We start from the raw sequence: 25,388 nt of genomic DNA, 5'->3' as shown, positions 1-25,388 counted from the left end.
CTGACCACTAGACCGATTTTGATAAAATCTGAAACTGTTTTAGAGCTGTTTAAATGGATTTTGACACTTGGGAACTTGCACAAAACTGAAACTCCGAACTTGAATAAAGAACTCAAGACCAACATTTGAATTACAATACCTATAGTAAAATTACTTAAGTACATTTTCTTTTTCTTACCTTAATTTGGAGAGGTATTTCGTTGGTTCCCTTTAAAATATTTGCCCTGCGCAAATCCATACACAAACTTGTGTAGGAGGCTTTGTCAAGACGGAAATTTTGTGTGAATAGAAGTTCCGGCATGTCTTCTATTCTCTCTAATTGCCGTCTTAGCAAAAGCCTCCTCCTGCGCCTGTCCGATATGGTGTGGTGGTGCGCGGTCAGCAAGCGTTATGCATGCATATTAATTAGTACTTGAGTATGTTTTTAACAAGAAGTAAGAACCATTGATCGGCAGCCACACACAATTTACAGCTGTCGAATGCACGCCATTTTGTTCTTCAACGCGATAACACCGCCTTTTTAACAATCGTTTGTGACGAAAAAGAAAAGATACGAAAACGCTAGCGATTAGTGGCATTTGTGTGTGTTGTCTAGGACTTTCTATACAAAAAGCTAAGGGGCACTTCTTTATCGCAATAAAGAAGATGAACAGTGATATCGCTTTCGTCCAACTTGTAATTTGGCTACCAATGGTGTACACGATTACGACAAGAGACTCATGATAACGAACGCTTATGTCATTTCCATACATTTTTGGTTGACGATTCTATAACGAAGCGATCAAGAATTCATCTTGGCTAAGGCCTCAGGGCTCTAGAATGGCTGTAGAAGTGAGAAGGGTATTGGTAAGCTAATCCATACTTCCATACTAATATTATTAATGCGAAAGTGTGTCGGTCTGTCTGTTTGTTACCTCTTCACCGCTGAACCGATTTCGCTGAAATTTGGTATGGAGATACTTCGAGTCCCAGGAAAGGACATAGGATACTTTTTATCCCGAAAAAATGTACTTAAACGAGTTTTGGCGCAACGGAGTTGCGGGAGTCATCTAGTAAGCCTATTTAAGGGTAAGGGAAAAAAATTAATAAAAAATATTTAATACTATAAAATTTTTAACATTTTTTTCTTCTTTAATGTTTTGAAACAATTCGCTGTATTCCCGTCGCCCATAGGTATTTAATCTGAAAATAAAACAGGTATTTTTAAACATGTTAAAAGATATTAAATCATCGATAATAATATTAAAAGTGGGTTGCACTTCCACCAACTTTAACTATAACTTAAACTTTACCATAACAAAAAGTCAAATGAACTGTCAAATCCCTAGTAAAAGTCTATTATTGGGCGCCATATTTGACGATAACCTTAACTTTAACTACGCCACTGGGCTCTGGTGCAACCCACCAGGGTTAGGGGCATATTAGATTATCATTTATATGATCATATATCTGATCCAATATAAATGATCATTTGATCATATTTGTGTATTACACTATCATATTTCATTGACCCTATTTTACGTCATATGTGGTTGCAATGGCCAATGGAGAGCGCTAACGCTGACAGGTATTGACGTCAGGGTTACTAGATCTCAGAGAATTCGATTTGTCAAAAGACATCGTCATTTTTAATATGGCTTGTTTTTTGTTATTTCAGCAAGATTATGCAAGTATATAATTAGAAAAATAATTACATTATTTGAAACATATTAACGAACAAGAGATTAAAAACTCTTTTTTTATATTAAATAACTGGCAACACCTGTTTCTATGACCGTATTGGATCCAATCTCTCAGAAAATTTAAAAAATGTATGATCAAGGAGGAAATGAATCATATGTCTATATTACATTATCCAATTGTATAATTGACTCAATATAAGTGATAATCTAATATGTCCCTAAGAATGTTTTACGTTACATCTTTCGGGAACGAATATAGGGTTAATTAGTTGATGATTATGATTAATTGCTATACATTTTGGCAATGCGGTAATGTCCATAACATTATCACGAATCTGACTGACTTGAATTTTTTTATTGAATAAACGTTTATTTATTTACTTTAGTCAGATTCATGAATGGCGTAGGTATGCTATTTTTGAGGTTTCTTGCAGTAGTTCAACCTGTTGGTTGGCTAATGTCATACAATAAACTTGAATAAACCGTTTACATAGCTATTGAATAGATAAACTCTTGTCACAAATCATCAGAAACTGGGCATGACACTGTCATGTCAATGTCGCATACCTTACAACGTCAAAACAATAATAATACATACCTAACTTGTCTATGTGGTCATATTCTCTCATGTCGATATGGCCGGAATCCCTCATTTGTATATGATGCGGGCGTAAACTTGTGTCATAGGAGTTTTTGACTACGCGTTGGAGGCCTTTATCTTTGTAGGGGCCCCTGTGATTAGAGGCTCTTACTTCGTGGTCGAGGCCTCTGTTTATATTGTTGGAATTTAAACTTTTTACAAGTAAGCCTTGTATTTCCTGGTCGAGGCCTCCCTTTTTGTTGTTGAAATTGGAACTTCTTACCAGGAGACCTTGTATTTCGTGGTCGGGGCCTCCGTTTTTGTTGTTTGAATTGGACGTTTTTACTAGGAGGCCCTGTATTTCTTGGTCTGAGCTTCGTTTGCGTACTCGTGGTCGGTGACCTTGATCGAGGCCTCTTTTTTTGCTGTCGGGGCCTCGCTTTTCATGGGCGCGGCTCCTCATTTCATGATCGGTAACTCTCACTTCACAGTCTTGGCCTCTCATCTCTTTGCGGCTGAGACCTATTATCTTGTTGCCGGGGAATCTTATTTCTTGGTTGGAGCGCCTCATCTCCGTGCGATTAGAGTCTCTTATCTCATGGTCGGTGCCTCGAATCTCGTAATCGGGGCCTCGAGTCCCGTCGTTGGTGGCTCTAATCTCGTATTCGGGGCTTCTCATCTCGTGGTTACTGGTTCTAATTTCGTAATTGCGGCCTTGCATGTCGTGGTCGATGGATGTGATCGCGTAATCGGGGCCTCCTGTCTCTAAAATCTCGCGGGCAGGGGCACCAATTTCATGGCGGGGGCCTCGCGGGCGGCGGGGCTCGCGCGGGGGCCGCGGTATCTTCAGGTGTACGTGGTTGATGTGCCCCTGTAGCACGCTCTTCGCCGTATAGGACTTCCCGCACACGTCGCATGGGAACGGCTTCAGGCCCGGGTGCGTCTGGAGCATAAAATATAAAGTATTACACGAATATATTATAGTTCAGCATAAATATAACAAACGCACGCTAACACAAGATATTCCCATAACATCTGCAGTTGATTTTACCACTCTTTATATTGGATGTAACAGAAAATAATAGATATGACGACAAGGTCAAAGATTAGCTGATTTTTTAAATAAAATAAGGACATAGCGATAAAATATATATTTCCAAAATTTCAGCTTCATAACTTAAGTATTTTTTTGTTATGAGCCTTCAAAGTTGGATAGTCAAGTCGATTTTTTTTATAAAATGCCTTAAGTTTTGTATACCATTCGATAAGTTATGCAATTTACAAAAAAAATATTATGAAACCACTTTCATAAACGCAATATTTAACATATCGAACAAACTACCTAAGCGTGACGTCACAGTTAGGTAACATTTTGTATGGATATCTTGGTGAGTTTTTAAGCTATCAAAGTCATTTTTTCATCGATATTCCTATTTTTGAATGGTCCTTCACTTACCAACAAGAAAAAATAATTTTCGTCATGTCTTTATTTCCACAAAGATGCTCCAACGTATCGCCATTTAATAGCAGGGTCGGATATATATTTTTTAATGAGTATATGCCATGGCCTATACTGTTTACAGTACTCCCAAACTAATAATGCGCATGGCAATCGTCGCTAATTGTCGTAATCACGGAAACACCCGAATCTATGAAACTTGCATTTTGCACCTTGTTCAAAGGAAATCCGTTGCTGAAAAAGCGCATAGAAATTTTCGTAATTTCTATGCGCATTATCACTTTGGGAGCACTGTATATATAAATCCAGAGCTGTATTAATTACTACTGCGAGATGTCTCTGCAGGTTCTGCTTCAGGGTAAAGGTGGTGTCACACAGGTGGCACGCGTGCGTCGTGCGCAGCTCGCGCGGCAGGTGCGTCGCGCGGTGCTTTTTGTAGTTGAAGAGGACGTGGAACTTTTTGCCGCACTCGCATGTGTACCGGGGTTCGCCGTGCGTCTGCATGTGCGTGTACAGATTGGGCTTGTTCTGAAAGCATTTGAAAATTAACAATTATTTGAAAATAAAAAAATGCAAATATTTAAAAATGGAATAATATAATATCTATGGACGCTTCTCACCACGTCAGTGTAGCCCCGTGCTAGGACTTGTTGTGTTACGGGTACCAGACAACGGGAATATATTTAATACTTTTATACCATAAGTACATAATATATTTAAGATTTTTATTATAATATGATACACATATTTAATACACATCCACCCAGGAACTTTGAAAACTTTTTGTTCCGTCGGCGGGATTCGAACCCACGACCCCCGGCTAGAGCTACCAACAGCCCACCAACTAAGCCACAGAGGTCGTCAAATTGCATTGGACGTACTGTCTAGCCTTTTAATCCCCAAGCGGCCGGATCCGGCCGCCACAGATTATACTGCAGCCATTCCGTCTACACCCAAGCGGCCGGATGTGGCCGCGCTCTTTCGTTCGATTGAATTACGTATTTCGTTGACTTAGAGACTACTTTTGTATGAAGAAGTTTGGTTAGTTATGATCTACGATAAATTTGCCACATTCTGAATGCAAAATATTATACAATCTGTGGTCGACGAATATTTGTCAGTCATTTGAAAATCGTGAATTTTTCGTGTGTGTTCTGCCATGTTGTGTTGTTTGTTTGATATTATTGATGGATTTAACGAATGTAAGTAGTAAAATAGTTTAATTTATTAATTATAATTTATAAATAGTTTTAGATAATCATTTGAAAGAAATACTTACATCGTAATAACTTCTAGTTTACACGAGAAAATTTGGTTGTTATTTATGTGATTTGAACGCGATTTGTTTAATATTTTTGTAAATAATTGACGTTAAAAGCGTATATTATCGTGTATAAAACGATTTAGATCCTAGTAATAGTATATAATAGTATCGATTTAGTAAAATAATCAAGATAAAAATTACCTATTTATAACGGCTTTTTGCCGGCCGCGGCCATTTTGAACTTTATTTGTATTGCACTAAGGACGAAGTTTGCTTGTGTATAATACCAAAACCGGTTTTTATTACTCTTATCTCTTATCTGTTTATTGATAACAAGTTAAGTTATTTCAAAGAATTGTTTACATAAACAGTTTGTATAGCTCTGTGTTATTGAGATTATAATAATGTATTAATATATTTGTTGCGAAATAGTTAGAAACATAGATTTCAAAGTTTACAGTGATGAGACAAATATCACATCTGACTAAATACTATATTATGATGGCTTGATAGATAGAAAATTTAACATATATTATAATATTTTTCACTCAAACATAAAATATGGATTAGATGTAAGGTTATTACATTATTTGTACAAAGAGGGTAGGCCGGGTGCCATTTTTTTTTTTGCAAACCACGTACCCTACATTTTTGCAAAGATTTTGGCACTTACTGAAGGGCTAGTCATTGGACAGAGCACAAAAACACTATATTTATTATTATTGCTTTAAAAACTACCTGATTTTTTAAATCAGGCGTTCTACACATGTATTATGTATAGTATAAAAGTATTAAACATTTATACTATACATAAATATGTGTATCATATTATAATAAAAATCTTAAATATATTATGTAGGTACCTACTTATGGTATAAAAGTATTAAATATATTTCCGTTGTCTGGTACCCGTAACACAAGTCCTTCGGGTACTTAGCACGGGGCCAGACTGAGGTGGTGAGAAGCGTCCATAGATATTATTATATTATTTATTAATTATTAATAACTAGTTATTTACATTAAACATTTTGCCGCAGAGGTTGCACTGGGCTGGTTTCAGGTGGAAGCGCTTGATCTGCTTGCCGGGGTGTGCGCTCCGGAAGTGCTTGATGTAGTTCCTCTTCGTCAGCTCTAGCCCACACTGGACACAAAAAACATAGCTATAAGGCCTTATGGTCAATTTGAATACTAGCGTATAGTCGAAGCGAAGCAAATTCCCAAAAACTGAACACAGAAAATTCAACCTTAACAAGCTGCAAGGCCAATCAGCGTTGGTCGGGCGCATCGACGCGAATACGCGCGGATGCGCGCGCTTTTTTTAATTCTCAGAAGGAATAAAGTGCGTTAACGCTTTGGAGTTAAGGTTGAATTTGTTATATTCAGTTTTAATAATTCGCTTCGATGCGCTTCGACTCTGCGCTAGTATAAATTGACCTTTAGCCTCGAAATCAGCGGGCAGCGGGGCGGGAGCGGTAGCGGCGGCGCGGGAAACCGTCTAGTATGACGCGCGCAGCTGCTTCCGAGGCCAGTTCCATATAAATTTATACATTCAAACGCGCCGCTCCCGCTCCGCTGCCCGCTGATTTCAAGATTGAGGCCTTAAGGTGGCTATCCGATCCATGCGGCACGCTAGTCGCGACTGCGACGAAAAAAAATTCAAACAAAATTCCACTTTATGACCTGTAGCTTTATTATTATTTTATCTTATATTATATCTTTAGCTCTACAATGAGTTTAAAGCTATAGTATTTTTCGATACTCGATACCGACTACCGTAAATTTTTAGTATGGCAAATTTTACAGCGCCTCTAGCGGTCACTTGCGGAACTAAAATCGCACTACTAAATATTTACGTAGTCGGTATCGAGTATCGATAAATACTATAGCTTTAAACTCATGGTAGAGCTTCTGTAGCTTTAATATATAGTTTTATTTTCTATAGCTTTGGTCAGGGGTTCCCAATCTTTTTCAGCCCACGGCGCAGTAACAAATTGTCACTGCGCCCTACCCTAGCTAGATATTTGAAAATGATACAGCCAAAATGAATAGGCACCTTTAATGATAATATTTGTGGTTTCGGATAATCATGGAGGATCTACTCGCGGCACTCTTCTTTACTTTCTACGGCGCACCAGGGCGCCGCGGCGCACACTTTGGGAACCCCTGGCGTAGGCCATAATATAGCACTTTATTTGAATTTTCTCGTCGGTCGCCCTGCTTCGCTTCCCACTAACGCCGCTACCAGGTGGCGGATGGACAAACGGTATAAGGCAAATCAAAATTGTTTTATCTATAATATAAAAATGAGTCACTGAATGTGTTGCTAAGCGCAAACTCGAGAACGGATTGGGCTAATTTTAGTCTTAAAATATTCGTAGAAGTCCAGGGAAGGTTTTTAAGTGACACGAAGTTCACCGGGACAGCTAGTTTCTGAATAAAAATAAATGTTTTCGGAATGTCCTACATGGTGCCTACCACCGGTTCGGGAACTAGCCCGGCGAGAAGAACCGGCGTAAGAAACTCGCACGGCACTTGTAATCAAAAAAATGAGAAAAAAAAATATTTTATCTTCCTGCAGGCGTAGCATGGTCACCATAGAAACGGTCTCTTTCTACGGAAGACAAAGTGACAGTTAGACAATGGAAATCCGCCATTTTGTCGATAAAATCTGTCAGTATGTCGATTCTTTCCAATCTCTACTGTTGTTATGCTAACCCAGCTGCAGTAGAAAAAATATCTTTTATAGTCCTGCCAATGGTTCCTTACCTCTTCGCAGGGATATGGCCTGTCGTATCTTTTCTTCATTTCGGCATTACGCGCTATTGTATTGATGTTCTTTGGTGCGTTAGGCCGTTTCCTGGAAAATAACAATATTATTTATCCATACTAATCTACGAATAATAAAAACTAAGGAAAAGTAACTCCGTCAAAAAACATGCTCCACAATACTTGTCAAAACACGTAACCGTTGCTCTAAGTTGGTGAGGAGTTGGGTATCCTATTGATTACCAGGTGATGCTGCAGCACCAGGTCAACTTTCCATTAATGTGTAAATATTCATAAATGTCACGAACTAGAATGCAATAAAGCCCACCAAACGACTGCAAGTTGCTAATCGGCCCTTCACGAACCAGATGAACCGCGATTTTTCATCACGGAGCAGGCTGATGATGATGAACTATAGCTAAGAACACTCTCAATGAAGTCCACCCGTTTGGATGCTACGATGCCACAGACAGACAGACAGACAGACAGTCAGACAGACAGACCGACAGACAGACACGTCAAACTTATAACACCCCTCTTTTTTGTCGGGGTTTAAAAACTAAGGAATCGTAATTCCCATACTATTACCGTTTTAAATTTGGTTCCTTTTGATCTGTCATGTAACGTCAGCCTAGTACCGCACAAGGCAATGAGTTTCTAAAATACTAGAGTAGCAATGTCTTACAAACGATTCTCAAAAATGCGTCACCAATAAATAATAATTGATAGTTCAAACTTCAAAAGACGTTTGACTCATTTGAGCTTTGAAACCGATACAATATGTCAAAGTAAACTATATTTGTCTCGTTCCTTCCACTCATTAACTAATTACCGTTGAAGTGAGACAATACATTGCTGGCGTGAAAACGAACAGAGTTGCCAATGGCGAGAAATAATTTCCCCTAAATTAATGAATGAATAAATAATTTATTAAGTATTTAATTGCTTTGGTGTGATTAATGTTATATATTCTGAACAGAATTTCATTAAACTTTCAATCTATATTATTAGAAAACTCTTACAGAAGCATGTCTGTACATTGAAAATATTTAGAAAAAGCTAGTAACTATTACCTAGTTACTAGCTTTTTCTAAATATTTTCAATAGTAAATGGATTTGAATAAATAATAGTTTTTTTATTTAAAAAATCTATTAAATAACAAAGATCTATATATAGTCTGTCAAGAAAGTCATGACAGGCGGGAAAATTTTCTAAACGTAATCACGCTTAAAACGTGTATTTTTTTCTTTGTATTTTCATAGAGAACGCTTATTACATTTTAAATATTGTTACCTTGCACATTTTTATCTCGAATTATTATAGTTCTCATATTTTTTATTTCATTTAAAAAAATTCCCGCCTGTCATGACTTTTTTGACAGACTTTACATTCTAAGATATTTACAAGGTATGTGAATAGAACTAAAAAAATAAGTGCGTAAATATATAATTTATTATTGTTCTCGTATAATTACGATAATATTTTTTTATAAACTTTTTTAACATGACAACATATTTTTACTGTAAATTAATCAGCAGGGTGGTTTATTGATTATACACCACTGTGTAACATAAGTTTGTTGTACAATTGTCTTTTACTCTCTTTCTTATAGCTTAAGGTAAACATTTTACATTCGTGGTACAATCTTATCTTAACATACTTGTGAATTATCGCGTTATTAACAAAAGAGAATGATCCATCTGTAATGATGACACGTTTTCTGCTGTATGAATAGCAAATTTTTTAATCCACGAATATGTTTGAATTTTTTCAAGTGTTTTCGTACTTAAATACATAGCACCATATTTAGGATGCAAAGACTTTCTACCGGACATAGCAATAGCAAATTTAATCACGGCTTCACATGATATACAAATGTCGAAAACCTGTTGCGCTGGATAGCATAGGCCTCCTTTGTCTTTAATAATTATGATTTTATGAAACCATAAAAGCTCCGTGGCTAACAAAGCTTTGATGCATCACTAAATTACAAATAATTTTTGACTTGGAATCAGCACTTTTTATTTTCAATACATTGAATGCATCTGCCGTAAAGCCAGGTTCCCCATTAATCTTGTTGTACCAATTCAGTAACGTTCTTAGGTGAGGCAAACAATTGTTCAAGGTTGCACGAACATATTTATATGCTGCAGGTGAGTAAAAATTAAGTGATAACGCAAATTTTCTCAGTGCAACAGAAAACTTTTTTAAAAAAGACCTTTTATTTTGATATGAATTCTGAAATGCTTTCATTAAGACACAAATTTCTTCATTAAAATTTAATTGCATTTCTTCTTCTTCACTTCAGTAGCGCTGCTTTTTTAATTCTTTTATTATGTCCGACAATTTCTCTTTTTTAATCTGAAGTCTTTTATTTTTTTGTCTTAAATTCTGTATACATTTTAATCTCTTCGATGATACAAACTTTAAGCGTTTAATAGTTTTTCTCATTTTATGTTCTCGTGGTGTTTCTAATATTTCGAGCATTTCATCATCAGTTTCCACATTTAAATCAACTTCCATCTAACGGTGATGATTTGATTTCATCCTAGAAAAAATGACTTATTAAACACAGACCGACGAACAGACTACAGACCACTTTCACACATAGTTAAATAGGTACTTACAATAACCATTGGAACTGCTTTGTTTGTCAATTTAGTATGACCTTTATCATGCTTAGGTGGAATCTTATCTTGATCTCTAAAGTGTTTCGAGCATATGACGGTAGCTGTAGATGGAAACCAGTCGCTTTCTTTGCGTAATAGTCTTATACATCTTATCCACTCCTCCTTACGCTTCTGATCTTTAGGTACTCTAAAAAACAAATAAAAGATCATTCTAAGTGAACCTAATACTATTTTAAAATGATTACACATTACAATGATGAAATAAAATTAAAATCTAATTTTCGTAATGATTGTGCATATTACAGACGTTGCCGAAATTCTATTCACAGATATTACTGGCACACACTTCTGCCATTCATCCTTTCATCAAGTAAACTCCCATATAAGTGGGAAAATTAAAATCGTTTCACTGGCAACACCAGTGACAAAAAAAATTTACGATATATTTTTTTTTGTTTTCATGTAATTTTAGACAATTATGATTAAAATTATGCAAACTTACTTATGAAAAGTAACGCCACTTGCTTTATCATCCTTTTCGGACCGTGATACACAATTTTTAACAACACATTTCACCATTTTGAATAGCTTTAACGGATGCGTCACGCTTGCTAAACGTCAAGCAGGCAATTGAAGTTAGATATGCCTGCAGGCATCTTCGAAGTGGCAACGCGTTGCTGTCGTAAACTGCAAATCTAGTTACGTTAGTAACATAGAATATCATTGGCACAAGGTCACCTAAATATTGCAAATGTATTGAAATGTGTACGTCGAGCGTGCATGTCGATATGTGTGTGCAAGTATGTGTGAACCAGCGTACACGTCTGTGTTTGTACGTGTGTGTATACTTACAGGGTGCTCTCGCTGTTGTGTAGCGAAGACATCTCCAGGTGTCGGTCGAAAGCCTCCTCGGACACGAACTGTTTTTCGCAAACATCACAGAACGGACCAAATAGCGGCACCTGCAAATGTTTAAAATAAAAATACATATGTCAGCCGAACATAGCATCTCCTTTTTTGAAAGTCAGTTAAGCAGAAAATTATTGGGCTCCTTATAGAGACTTGTAGAATGACCACTATTTCATTCTTCAATCTTCGTATGAAATCGTATGAGGTAAGCCGTAGTACGCGGCAGCGACGTTCTTATGACGTCATTCACCGCTGCATGACGGCGCCGCTTTTGGAGGAAACCAGAGCTTAAGCCCCACCATGGGGTTTCAGTAGATAGCTCCTACGAGTCCCACATAACCCGGCCGACGTCCCCAATCCGCGATGCGCAAAGCATTTGTTAATTATTTTTTATTATTTACTATAGTACAAAAACCTGTATACACTCAACAACAAAAAAACGTAGCGACACCACCCTGTTCAATTCATGGCTTGCTTTCTATGAGAGAGAGAAGAGATAGACATAGAAACACGCGCACGCCGCACGGCTTACAACTAGCAAAAAGTGTCGTTACAGCTTTTGGTCTTAATTTTTTCCATCTAAAATTTCGCAACGCATTCCAAAGAAAAGCAAAAATCGGCCAAGTGCGAGTTGAATTCGCGCACCACGGGTTCCGTACCATTATAGAGCAAAAATAGTTTTTTTTTAGTTTTAATTATTAATTTTATTTAAATTTTTAGTATAAATACAGCTGAGTATTTTGTGAACATTTCAGGTGCTAATCTGTTGTCATCATTGATACCGAGCATAAAATGTTTGAAAAATCATGTTTGTTGTATGGGAGCCCCTTAAATATTTAATTTATTTTGTTTTTAGTATTTGTTGTTATAGCGGCAACAGAAACACATAATACTCTAGCTATTACCGTTCTTAAGTTACAGGCTGGAGACATACAGACATACAGACAGACAGACAGAGACATCGAAGTCTTAGTAATATGGCCCCTTTTTACCCTTTACGGAACCCTAAAAATTGTTGAAAATGTTTAGGACTGTCTATGTTTTATCGAAGTACTGACCTCCCCATCGGAACGGTGCATCTTACTCGCGTGCATGTTCAATCCGTGCTCGCTGACGAACGTGTAACCGCAGTGCGCGCACGCGTGACGGGCCGGGTGGTTCCGACGCAGGTGCTGCTCGTACGTTAACACGTTGCTGCAACACAAACATAATATATATATATATGTATATATATATATATATATATATATATATATATATATATATATATATATATATATATATATATATATATATATATGTATATATAGACTAAGAAATCTATACTAACTGTTGCTTCTCAATACATTTTAGATAATGTAATAAGTATATGTTAGAAAGTAAGTAAATTTAAAGTTAAAAGTGATGCTTATTTCTAGTATTCCTAGAGTGAATCTAGGAATACTAGAAATAAGCACAAGCTAGATATGCCGGTGATCAGACTTAGTAAAGTCAGTAAATCTTTTAAAGGTCAATGTATACGCCTTTACAACAAAATCCCAGAAAACGTTCAAAATCTTTCCATTAATAAATTTAAAAAAGTAGTTAAAGAACGTTTGTGTGCCAAAGCCTATTATAAGGTCAATGATTTCATAAACGATGGCACACCTTGGGAGTAGGATGGCTTCTTGCAAGGCTACTTCTTCATTGTTATAGGACTTACAGTTATGTATGTGGATATTGTATATAATATTTAGTTACAAAATTGTAAACTTTATTTTAAAAGATTAATTTTTTTCTCACTTTTTTTGGTAAAAAAGTGGGCCCCGTGCGAGTTTCTTACGCCGGTTCTTCTCGCCGGGTTAGTTCCCGAACCGGTGGTAGGCATCATGTAGGACTTTCTGAAAACATTTATTTTAAATTTATTCAGAAATAAAACAATTTAGATTTTTTTTTGATACTAAATTATTTTTTATCAAGCGGGAGAGTTTGTTTGAACGCATTAATCTCAGGAAGTACTGGTCCGATTTTAAATCGATCGATTATTTCGTTGCAAACGAAATAATTTATAAAATCGGAATCGGAATCGCTCTCGATAAATAGCCCATTTATCGAGGAAGGCTATAGGCTATATATCAAGCTAAGACTAATAGGAGCGAAGAAATAGAGGAAATTGTGGAAAAACCGGAGAAATATTTGAAGACTTGTCTCGCGAACTACTGGATGGATTTTTAAGTTATTTGGCACAGATGTTGAGTAGACTACGTGAAGGGACATATTATAGGCTATTTTTTGGGGGAAAATGTACGGTGTCCGTAAAACTTTCAATTTATGCGGGCGAAGCCGCGCGGAACGTCTAGTACAATAATAGACTATGAAATGTACCAATAATAGGATCATACTTTAATGATGCATGGTGTGATGGTAGTGATGATGATAATGAATGTGTGCGGTGTGATGATGAATGAATATTTTCTTAAATCAACGCCTTGCCCTCGTTCCTTATCAATGACTAGATAATCGAAATTCTGTTTCGCCACAATTCAGACAGGAACCGTCATTTTTTCTAGGAAAAAAGGTATCCTAGATGTCATTTTCCGGGACTCATATAGTATCTCCATAACAAATTTCAGCAAAATCGTTTTAGCGGTTTGGACTGTCACAGACAGACAGACACACTTTCGCATTTGTAGTCTTAGTATGGATTATGGATATTATGTTCAGTCAAGGACGCTAGAACCTAAGTATAAATATTTACAGTATTAAAACTAGTACTCACGCGAACTCCTTGGAGCAGTGCGAACATTTGTGCTTGAGCCCCTTGTGAAAAGCTGTATGCCTGATGATAGAGTCCCTTAAAAAATACACGTTTATTAACATAGTGCGACAACGGACCCAAAATGGGACCTTGCGGTACACCTGCTTCTTGTCGTAGGCTTTGACAGCTAGAGATACATGGAATGTATTATAATTACAAATACCGCTCGTGCTGAGAACTCGTGTCACTCACTAGTCACTACACTAATATATATATATACTAGCTGTTGCCCGCGACTTCGTCCGCGTGGACTTTAGTTTATAGCGCGCGGTGTCAACAAAATTTGTGTCAAATTTAAAAACTTTTTAAAACCCTGGTAAGTGGTACCCCTCTTAGGGCCGCGCTACACCGGAATGGCAGCACTGAAAGTGCTCGCCTCGCCGCTGCCATTCCAGTGTAGCGCGGCCCTTAATTAATCAAAATACCCAAAAACAGCTGTGCAGTGTGCACATAATCTATACTAATATTATAAATGCGAAAGTATCTCTGTCTGTCTGTCTGTCTGTCTATCAGTCTCGCTTTCACGCCAAACGCCAAAACTACCGAACCGATTGTAATGAAATTTTGTATACAGATAGTCTAAAGCCTGAGAAAGGGACATAGGCTACTTTTTTACTGGAAAAAAGGGTGAAAATGCGTAAATTTGTTCAAATTAGGTTAGTTCCAAAAATTCATAATAGATGGCGCCGTGCGTCTTCCACATCGCGCTGACGCTCAATTGCTCAAAAGTCTTTCTATAAAAGGTGGTATCATCTTACATTTAGGTTTCGATTTTTTTCGATTGTTATATCTGTTCTACGGTATTAAATAACTCAGTACTTTATCTGTGCAGTGACGTAACCTTAAACCTATCAATGATAAATAGTTTATGGGTAAAGTTGTGTAATTGGGGGGGGGTAAATAAGCTTTAAAATTTGGCATAAAATATAAAGTTTAATATAAAAAAATGAAATATTTATTGTGTGCACACTGCACAGCTGTATTGATTTAAGGGGTACCAAAGTTTTTTAATAAAAGCTTTTGACACCAATTTTGTTGACATCGCGCTTTATAAACTGAAATCCACGCGGACAAAATCGCGGGCCACAGCTAGTAACTAATAAGTATGATTAGTTCTATGTTACAATGAAGTAAAAAATAAAACGCCATCTGTTGAATCGTATTATAACTAAAATGTTCATTGCATCGATATATTTCTGGATTTTTTATAATATTATACATAAAATATATTTAAGACTTTTGAAATTTTATTTTAATACACATCCAAGACCCAGGAACATTGAAAACTTTTTGTTCCGCCTGCGGGACTCGAACCCAGGACCCCCGGGATGAGCGCTGGCCACGCGCAATGCGAATTCATTTTCATCGATATTTTCATGGAAATAATGTAGCCTATGTCCTTTCTCAGACTCTAGAATAACTGTGTACAAAATTTCATTGCAATCGGTTCAGTAGTTTTGGCGTGAAAGCGAGACAGACAGACAGAGATACTTTCGCATTTATAATATTAATATGGATATATATATATATATATATAACATTTTGAGATTTTTCAATTTGACCTTAGATTTTGGTCTCATAAAAACTCCTCATAAAAATATTACTAAATTAAGATTGTCTCGTTTAGGCTAGATTTTTACGGGCCCGCCCGAACCATAAAGTTGATATACCTAGCGGAATAGAGGAACAATCCCGAGAGCTGTCAAACGAAACTAAAATTGTTTTTTTTTCATTAATGTTTCTTGTTCCCCCGTACAGTTAACAGTAAACAGGTAAATTCTTATGTCGGCTGTACACTCTCGCCGAGAGCTCTCGGGCGAGAGTCTCGTGTGAGAGCCCCTTGCCCGAGTGCGATCATGTACATTCTCGCTTAGTTCAATCGCAGTTATGAACTCAGAGAAGATGGACCAATATTTTTCTTTATGAGATGGACGAAAACACTTCTCTTGCAGCTGCCGTAGCTCTCTGTGTTATGAGCTATTATAAATAATTAGTAATTAACAAATATTTACACAATAAAAATTAAAAAAATGGCGAAAACGTATCTACGATCAATGATCATTGATCACCATTATTACCATGCATCGAAAGATATCATTTTAATCCAAAGATCTATAATCATATTTAATTTTATTTCTCACAGATAATGACTGATAATGACGTTTATTATTGTTATTTTTCTGTTCTGCAATGTCTAGCGGCGCGACTAGTAGTGAAATACGCAAGAGTGTACAGTAATGCGCTCGCTTTTTTCGCGAGACACTTCGTCTCGTTTGTCTAAAAAATCGGCCAAGTGTGAGTTTAACTCACACTTGGCCGATTTTTTATGAAATTGGGGGACAAACAAGCAGACGGGCCACCTGACGGAAAGCAACTGCCGTCGTCCATGCGATCCATGGACACTGTCACATTAGAAGAGTTGCAAGTACATTTTCGCCCTTTTAATGAAGGAATAGGCTAAGGGAATAAGCAGAAGAGAACAGGGATAGGGATTAGGGAATAAGGTATAGTTCAGTTGGGCTTCCGGTCTCCGCTTAACTCGCTAAAAGAAACACAGCGCAAGCGCTGTTTTACACCGGTTTTCTGTGAGAGCGGTGTTTGACGCCGGTTTTCTGTGAGTCTGTGGTCTCACATGGCTAACACGTATTTTTTTGGCACAAGGAGTATATTTTATACTCTATTTTTAATTTTGTATCCAGAACAAGAAACGGGGGTATCCCATACTAACATCCTCCCTCTATATCAAGGGGACGGGATAGGTTAGGTTGGGTTTGATAATTTTTTTGTTGTTTCTGTACTAATAGTATGTTACATACCAAATTTCAGCATTCTCAGACTTCAGGAAGTACCCTAACAATTTTGATGATCGGTGAGTCAGTGCCAGAAATGTGGATTCTTGGACACCTATAAAATCTAAAGTATAATAGTAACAATATTCAAACTTTGCGCATTTATTTATTATACTCATGCCATTATATCCGCCAAATTTCAACTATCTGACATTATCCGAACCAAAGTTACGAGGGTGCAAAAATACGACGAAACGTTTCGAGAAAAAATAAGTAGTGCCCGTGCGCGCTTCGCTTGGCTCATCTTGGCGGGGGCACTCCCGTGCACCCAGATTTATCTTTTCACAATTGAACATTTCTTTAGAGTTTTCTATTATACACTTTTATTACTTTATTTACACTACAGTATTTAATTTTTTTGATTTGTTTTACTTCTTTACCAAAATTGATTTACATCTGTGTGTACAAATAATATGTTTACATGTGCGTATAAGCCGATAAGTGCCAACTGGACTGTCAAACAGATGAAAATAAAAATGCGTGTTGGACTCGCGCACGAAGGGTTCCGTACAGATACAGAGCGAAAATAGGCTAAAATAGTGTTTTTATGGGAGCCCCCTTAAATTTTTATTTGATTTTAATATTATTATTGAATATTAAGGTACACATATAACAAAAGAATATGTGAAAAATTCAAGTGCCTACCTCTTGCCATTATTGATAAAGAGCGAAAAAGCATTGTATGAGAGGGGCTCCCATACAACAATCGTGAATTTTTCTTAAATATTAATTTTATTTTGTTTTCAGTACTTATTTGTTGTTATAGCGGCAACAGATATACACAATCTGTGAAATTTTTAGAAGTCTAGCTATAGTGGTTCTTGATATACAGCCTGGAGATAGACAGACGGACAGACAACGAAGTCTTAGTAATAGTGTCCCGTTTTTACCCTTTGGGTACGGAACCCTAAAAAGAGTTCTGCCACCTCAAATCACGCATCTCTTTCTACCACGCAGTGTTCTGTGTTCCTGATAGTGACATCTCACTTGCTCAGCTCTTTGTTCCTCTATTCCGCTAGGTATATTAACTTTATGGCCCGAATCCGCGATCACAAGCAATGGGAGCTACAGCGTGTGAATTTCGCTAGAGGCGCTTGTGTCGCAGGAAACGTCTATTTTGTACTAGTTTTAGCGGTTTTCGTGATATAAATTATTATTTATGCATTTTACCTGTTGAAAAGCGATTTCCTTCGTAAAATGATGCCAAAAAGTATTATTTAGCGATCAATGTAAATGCTTTGAGAGCAAACTAAGAAAAAAAATAATAAGCGTCTTAAAAAAATATTGGGTTATTAAAAAAAATAGCAAAAGTAAAGCTTAGGCCAAACCTACGCGACCAGGCGACTGCGAAGCGGAGCGTCAAGTTGTCAAATGTGTTTTTGTATACAAAAAGTAGAAACACATTTGACAACTTGACGCTCCGCTTCGCAGTCGCCTGGTCGCGTAGGTTTGGCCTAAGCTTAAAGGAAATAATATTTCAACATTTAATAAATAATTGGGATTCTAGATTATTATAAAGTCGACTTTAATATCTATACTTCGGACCTTAGTCGACAGTTGCGCCATCTAGTGACCAAAAAACGGTAGCCCCCATTGACGACAGCGCAACCACATCGCTATGCAAATAAATCGTTACCTACATACATTTGTACGCTTGTACTTGTGTTTCGCGTCCGAGCGGACCGGACGTATATAAATCAAGCCTAAAAGTGTCTCACTTGTGGGTGCTGGTGAACGGGCAAATCTTACAGGAGTACTTCCTCTTGTGTAGGCCCTCCACATGCTTGCTGAGATTCCACTTCGACTTCATGCGTATTTTGCAGACTGCACACTCGTACGGACCATGCGACTGAAAAATGTAATTTCTTTTATACAAAAAGTACTTAACAAAATTAAATGGAAATTAATTCCTAGGCAGTTGACAGACCAAGGACCAAGGTGGTCGGATCAAGTCAATTCAATGTTAATTGTGATCTGTTGGCTGGGTTTGACGTAACGCTACCAATCTACGTAGGTCCCCCATCTGCCTCGGAATCAACTTTTCTGATAGTACTTTACCTTGTGTATGTGTCCTTTATATAAGGGACATTTACACACCTTGCATCAAATTTTTTTTCACGGGGATTTTTAGTTTATCACGCGGAACCGTAAAGTTTTTTTTCAGAATTAAAAAGTATCTGATGTTTTTTCCCGGGAGGGGCCAGAGTATCTCTATAGCAACTTTCATGAAAATCAGTTCAGTGGTTTAAGCGTGAAGAGGAAAAAGACAGATACTCATTGCATCTATATAAAAAAATCGGCCAAGTGCGAGTCGAACTTGCGCACGAAGGGTTCCGTACCGTTATAGAGGAAATTATAGGCCAAAAATTGTGTTTTTGTATGGGAGCCCCCCTTAAATTTATTTTATTTAAATATTTTTATTAAATATTATATATAATAATAAAAATGACAAGTGCCTAGCAGTTTTCATTATTAATTACGAGCAAAAAAGGCCAAAAAAATAATGTTTGTTGTGTGGGATTCATTAAATATTAATTTTATTTTTAGTATATTTTGTTGTTATAGGGACAACATAAATATACAATCTGTGAAAATTTCAGAAGTCTAGCTGTAGCGGTTATTGAGTTACAGCCTAGGAGACAGACAGATAGACATCGAAGTCTCAGTAATGGTCCCGTTTTTACCCTATAGGTACGGAACCCTAAAAAGTGACTTAAATTTTTTTAGTCTTTGACTTGACTTGAGAGTTGAGAGTTGAGACTGGCTGAACAAAGGCAAATTTTACACTTGTAATATTCATGGTAGTCCAGGAAAGGTTTATTATGTTAGGAAGAAAATGATATAAAGGGTGCAATTAAACCTTCCTGCCAAATTTTGATATATTGATCCTAATTAAAAATAAAAATACACGTATTTTTTCTTGTATAATCAGTCAGTATTAAAATGTTGAGAAATAGCTTCCGAAAGTTATCCTAAAAACACTGCAATTAATCCGCGCGTGACGTACCTACCCCCGCGCGCGCGCTTTCCCCTGCGTCACCCCGCTCATTCCCCCGCGGCGCGAGTGACCGTTCTGCAACGATTTTAAATGGGATAAAATATGTCATTGAAAAAAATAACACCCAATTTTTTTTGGTTAAATGGACTCTCCTAATGATACCTAAGCCCTGGAAAAAATTTGGCAGGAAGGTTTATTTGCACTCTGTATAAAATTTACCAGGTCTACTTTACAACATCAGAAGGCTAACGTCTTTATACGTGGGAGAGCCATGCTTCGGCACGAATGGGCCGGCTCGACCGGAGAAACACCACGTTCTCAAGAAAACCAGCGTGAAACAGCGCTTGCGTTGTGTTTCGTCGAGTGACTGAGTTTACCGGAGGCCCAATTCCCTTCCCTATCCTCCCCTACTCTCTTCCCTTCCCGTCCCTACCCTCCCCTATTACCCTATTCCCTCTTAAAAGGCCGGCAACACATCTGCAGCTCTTCTGATGCTGCGAGTGTCCATAGGCGACGAAAGTTGCTTTTCATCAGGTAACCCGTTTGCTCGTTTGCCCCCTTCTTTCATAAAAAAAAGTCTTTACCTCATCATGACTCTGCATGTGCTCCTCAAACCTCTGTATTGAATGATAGTAGCGGTGGCAAAACTGGCAGTGGTATGTTGCTTCCTTGTATCCAATTTTCTCCTTCCTCTTTTTCAACTCCTGCACCGCTTGTTTCAATGTCAACTCGGTGACAGTTACCATCTTCTTATCTACCTCTAAACGCTTGGGGCGTTTTGGAGGCTTAAAAAAGTCGCTTCTAAAAACAAAATAAATCATCCATTAACTTATATGAGACTAATATTATAAATGCGAAAGTGTGTCTGTCCGTCTGTCTAACCGCTGAACCGATTTTACTGGGCATGGAGATACTTTGAGTGCCGGGAAAGGACATAGGATATTTTTGTCCCAGGAAAAGTACAGTTCCCGCGCGATAAACGAGTTGTGCCACAACAAACCCCCCACCCAGTGTTACAATTAAAAATGCATCCATACAGGAAATGAAATTATAAATCCCAAGCCTCTACACAAGTTTTCTCCCTTTGGACTTTCAGCGTCCACAAGGGGGCATTGTCACCCACTTTGGGAAAGACTGGCGTAGATCATAGTGGTACTTTTTTTATTTTTGACAGATTCCAGTGACGGCAGCGATAAAGGAACAGCCTATAACTAACCCCAATAAGCGAATCATGATTTCATATACTGATTCTTTCTTCTTTTTCTCCACTTTCTGTTCTTTAACTTCTACAGGCTTCATCTTGGTCTTTTTTCCACCTTTTAGAGGTTTAAATACTGGTTGGTTGTTTTCAGTCATACATTGTATGTCTACTCCATCTAACAAGACATCTAGTCCAGTTTTTTCATGTGAGTTGGAAACATTCCGCTGAACGTCTTCCTCAATACTACCAGTTATCGTTATCTAAAATGATAATAATTATCATTATTATTTAATAATAAGCTATCCAGTTACACAGTTCTGTCACACTTATTAATAATAACATTGTTAATATTTAAACAATCATATTAGTAATACATATATTTAAAAGGTTATAAGATATTCTATTATTGTGTCCAATCTGACACAATAATAGAATATGTTGACAATTATATATACCTAGGAAAACAGATATCTTTTTATAAGACTCACAACATAGACGAAGTAGAATGAAGACAGAATATAGCCTGGAAAAAATTCTGGTCCCTCAAAGAAATCCTAAAGGGAGACTACTCAATAAACCTGAAAAAAATTGTACTTGATATCTGCGTGTTACCCAGTCTGCTTTACGGTTGCCAAACATGGGTTCTATCAAAACTAACCAAACAAAATATAATAACAACCCAAAGAGCTATGGAAAGGAGCATCTAAAATATATAAGAAAAGTACAAAAAGTGAGAAGCGAAACAATTAGACAAAAAACAAAACTAACAGATGCCCTAAAACAAGCTCTAAAACTGAAGTGGCAATGGGCTGGACATGTTTCTAGGTATAACAATAACAGATGGACAATAGAAACCACTGAGTGGAAGAAACCTACTGGAAAAAGAAGAGTTGGCAGGCCAAAAGGAAGATGGGCAGATGACCTAGTAAAGACAGCAGGCAAAAACTGGCTTAAGATAGCTAAAGACAGGGAGAAATGGAAAAATATGGAGGAGGCCTTCACCCGTCAAGGGACCTATACTACACAAGAAGGCTCGGCAGGGCACAGTGGAGGTTCCGGGGACATGGGTGCTGATGGGCTAGGGAGTCGGGGTGACAGAATAGCTTGTGTTACCTTGAGTATCTACTGTGCCATGCAAAGCCACGTATAAAGTAAGAAACATAATATATATAATTTTTAAACTTTAGTGTATTTTATAGGAAATAGGCTTTTTATTTTATTTATTTATATAATATGGGATTATTTATGAGCAAAATTATCTACTCCAAGCATTCTGGACTTTAAGCAACATAGGACTTGCAACAAAAAATATATTATCCCATCAATCCCCAAGCAGCATCAGGTTGCCGCATAACAATTGAAAATCTATTATGTCTGCAATACCCACGATTGAGGTGTTAAATGTTAGTAATCGTGAAAATTATATGTTATAATTAAAGACGATTTACATAATAAAATTGCTTGTGGAAGTTCTTCCATAATTATGTCTCAAGCAAGAATTATACTGACCGGTGGTACATTTATGCATTCTAAAATATTTCCACTATCATGTTTAGTTTGTAGATGTTCTTTCAACTCTTCTTCTGTGGGGAAGGCATCACCACAATCACAAATAATATAGTGAACATTTATGAATGTACAATAAAAGTTTTTAATTTCCGATTGCATTTTTATACTCGGCTGGCCAATGCAATGGCTATAGACCATCTACCAATATAATATATTAGAGAAGACAAGCTTGGTTGTTGATGCTAAGGTTATATTCATCGGAAATCATTTTTAACTTTCTTAATATTTCTTATATATTCAATATTCCCATTTTATTTACTTTCCAAATTCCAAAAATGATCACAAAAGTGTCACAAAAATATTTTTAAATCTTCGTCTTCTTTGGCTACGTTCCATTTGATGTTAAAACCTAAAAACGCTACAACTCGACAAGGCTATGGCATGGCATATCCCATTATGTCGGCTGTACACTCTCGCCGACACACAGTGAGGCGGCCCGAGTGCGAGAGTGTAAATGGGTGCGCTCGCCTCGTCTCGCCTGTCTCGGACCCTCTCGGTCCGGTGTCGGTATTTTGCGCCCGAGACAAAGGGTCTCGCGAGTCGCGAGGAAAGCGAGCGCATTACTTTACACTCTCGCGTTTTTCACCGCTAGCACAATGCAGAACAGAAAAATAACAATAATAAACTTCATTATCAGTAAATAACTGTGAGAAATAAAATTATATATTATGATTATAGATCTTTGGATTACAATGATATCTTTCGATGCATGGTGAATGGTGATCAATGATCATTGATCGTAGATATACGTTTTTGCCATTTTTTAAATTTTAATTGTGTAAATATTTTTGGTACCATCCAACTTTGAGATTTGCATTTTACTCAATTCCTTAATGAATATTTTTAGTACTTCGAAAATAACTAAAATATACTTTTCTCTCAAAGATTCAAATGCAGACATTTTGTAAATCGAACGTATAGCTTCTGCAGCACAAAGATAGTATTAATATCGGCAGCGTTTCCCCATAAAAGGATACCATATGACATTCTACTGTGAAAATAGCTAAAGTATACTAATCGTGCAGTGTCTTCGTCAGAAATTTCCCTAATCTTTCTGACTGCATATTCTGCAGAACTGAGTCTATCTGCGAGTTTAGCAATATGAGGACCCCACTGTAATTTACTATCTAGTGTAATACCTAAAAATACAGTAGTGTCTACCAAATTCATTTTCTCATCATTCAATAGTACATTGGTTTGAACTTGCCGTACATTGGGCAAAGTAAACTTTAAACATTTAGCTTTCGTAGAATTCAAAAGTAAATTATTAACATTCAACCAATGTACTATTTTTAAAAGAGTACAGTTTACCTCGTCGTAATTAGACTGTTGTCTCTTCACTTTAAAATTAAGTGAAGTGTCATCAGCAAAAAGTACTATTTCATTATCATTATCCTTAACTAGATAAGGTAGGTCATTTATTTAGACGAGAAAAAGAAATGGGCCTAAAATAGATCCCTGTGGGACACCTAATTCTATTTTGGTTCCATTTGATCTCTTATTATTGATTCCAACCCTTTGAGTCCTATTTTTGAGGTAAGATCAAGATTTCAAAAGGTTGAGTGCTGAGTCCCTTATGACACTTTGAGTTTGACAGTTTATGTACCTCGGAGAACCGGAATATAAAATGGCGGACCAGCCACGGTATTTTGATTTGGTAGAGACCATTATGCCGCATCCACTTATAAAAGTCAATGGTTTATGTAGAACTAGCTGTTGCCCGCGACTTCGTCCGCGTTAGTATAATAGATCACGTCCCAAATATTATATGTTTGCCAAATAACATAAAAATTGCTCCAGTAGTTCTTAAGAATATAAAGATAATAAGCAATTTCATATAATTTCCCCCGTTTTTCCCACATTTTCCTCTATTTGTTCGCTCCTATTAGTCTTAGAATAATAAAATATAATTTATGGCCTTTCTACGACCAGTAGTTCCTGAGATTAGCGCGTTCAAATAAGCCCTTTCAAATAATTTCCCTCCGTTTTTTCCACACTTTCCTCTATTTCTTCGCTCTTATTCCTATTATATATTATATATTAGTTCCTGAGATTAGCGCGTTCAAATAAGCCCTTTCAAATAATTTCCCCCGTTTTTTCCACATTTTCCTCTACTTCTTCGCTCTTATTAGTCTTAGCGTGATAAAATATAGCCTATAACCTTCCTCGATCAATGGGCTATCTAACACTGAAAGATTTTTTTAAAGTAAACCAGTAGTTCCTGAGATTAGCGCGTTCAAATAAGCCCTTTCATATAATTTCCCCCGTTTTTTCCACATTTTCCTCTACTTCTTCGCTCCTATTAGTCTTAGCGTGATAAAATATAGCCTATAGCCTTCCTCAATAAATGGGCTATCTGACACTGAAAGAATTTTTCAAATCGGAGCAGTAGTTCCTGAGATTAGCGCGTTCAAACAAACAAACAAACAAACTAACAAACTCTGCAGAATTATAATATTAGTTTAAATATCATTGGTTTTGATCAAAATTAACGTGGAATGGAACGCGCGGCGCGCCCATTATGATCTGTGCTGTCTACACCAGCAATGACACCAGCCACTGCAGTGATGCCAGATTGGGGGGAATCCCCCCAAATTTGGGGGTTTTTTAGGTGATGGGGGGGAAAATTGGGGGGAACAATTTTTTGGGGGGATTTTTGGAGGAAAAAATCTGGGAACAGACG

At 37.1% G+C, this 25,388-nt stretch overlaps 1 protein-coding gene across 1 annotated transcript; it reads right to left on the bottom strand.

Annotated features, from left to right (window-relative positions):
* Positions 1-1,095: 1,095 nt before the first annotated feature.
* On the bottom strand, positions 1,096-23,010 carry LOC121736372 (zinc finger protein 546-like). The gene is made up of 12 exons (XM_042127534.1): positions 22,646-23,010; positions 21,152-21,396; positions 20,520-20,736; positions 18,656-18,786; positions 14,050-14,124; positions 12,350-12,485; positions 11,235-11,344; positions 7,752-7,842; positions 6,004-6,126; positions 4,046-4,249; positions 2,281-3,205; positions 1,096-1,182 (listed from the first exon to the last, which is right to left on the bottom strand). Exons 1-12 carry the CDS (start codon positions 22,841-22,843, stop codon positions 1,178-1,180), a joined length of 2,460 nt encoding a protein of 819 aa, XP_041983468.1. The 5' UTR covers positions 22,844-23,010; the 3' UTR covers positions 1,096-1,177.
* Positions 23,011-25,388: the final 2,378 nt, after the last annotated feature.

This window comes from Aricia agestis, chromosome 19 (genome assembly GCF_905147365.1).
Source record: "Aricia agestis chromosome 19, ilAriAges1.1, whole genome shotgun sequence".
Taxonomy (NCBI): domain Eukaryota; kingdom Metazoa; phylum Arthropoda; class Insecta; order Lepidoptera; family Lycaenidae; genus Aricia; species Aricia agestis.
Note: the sequence above shows the minus strand (reverse complement) of the source record. Positions and strands in the feature narration are given on the sequence as shown.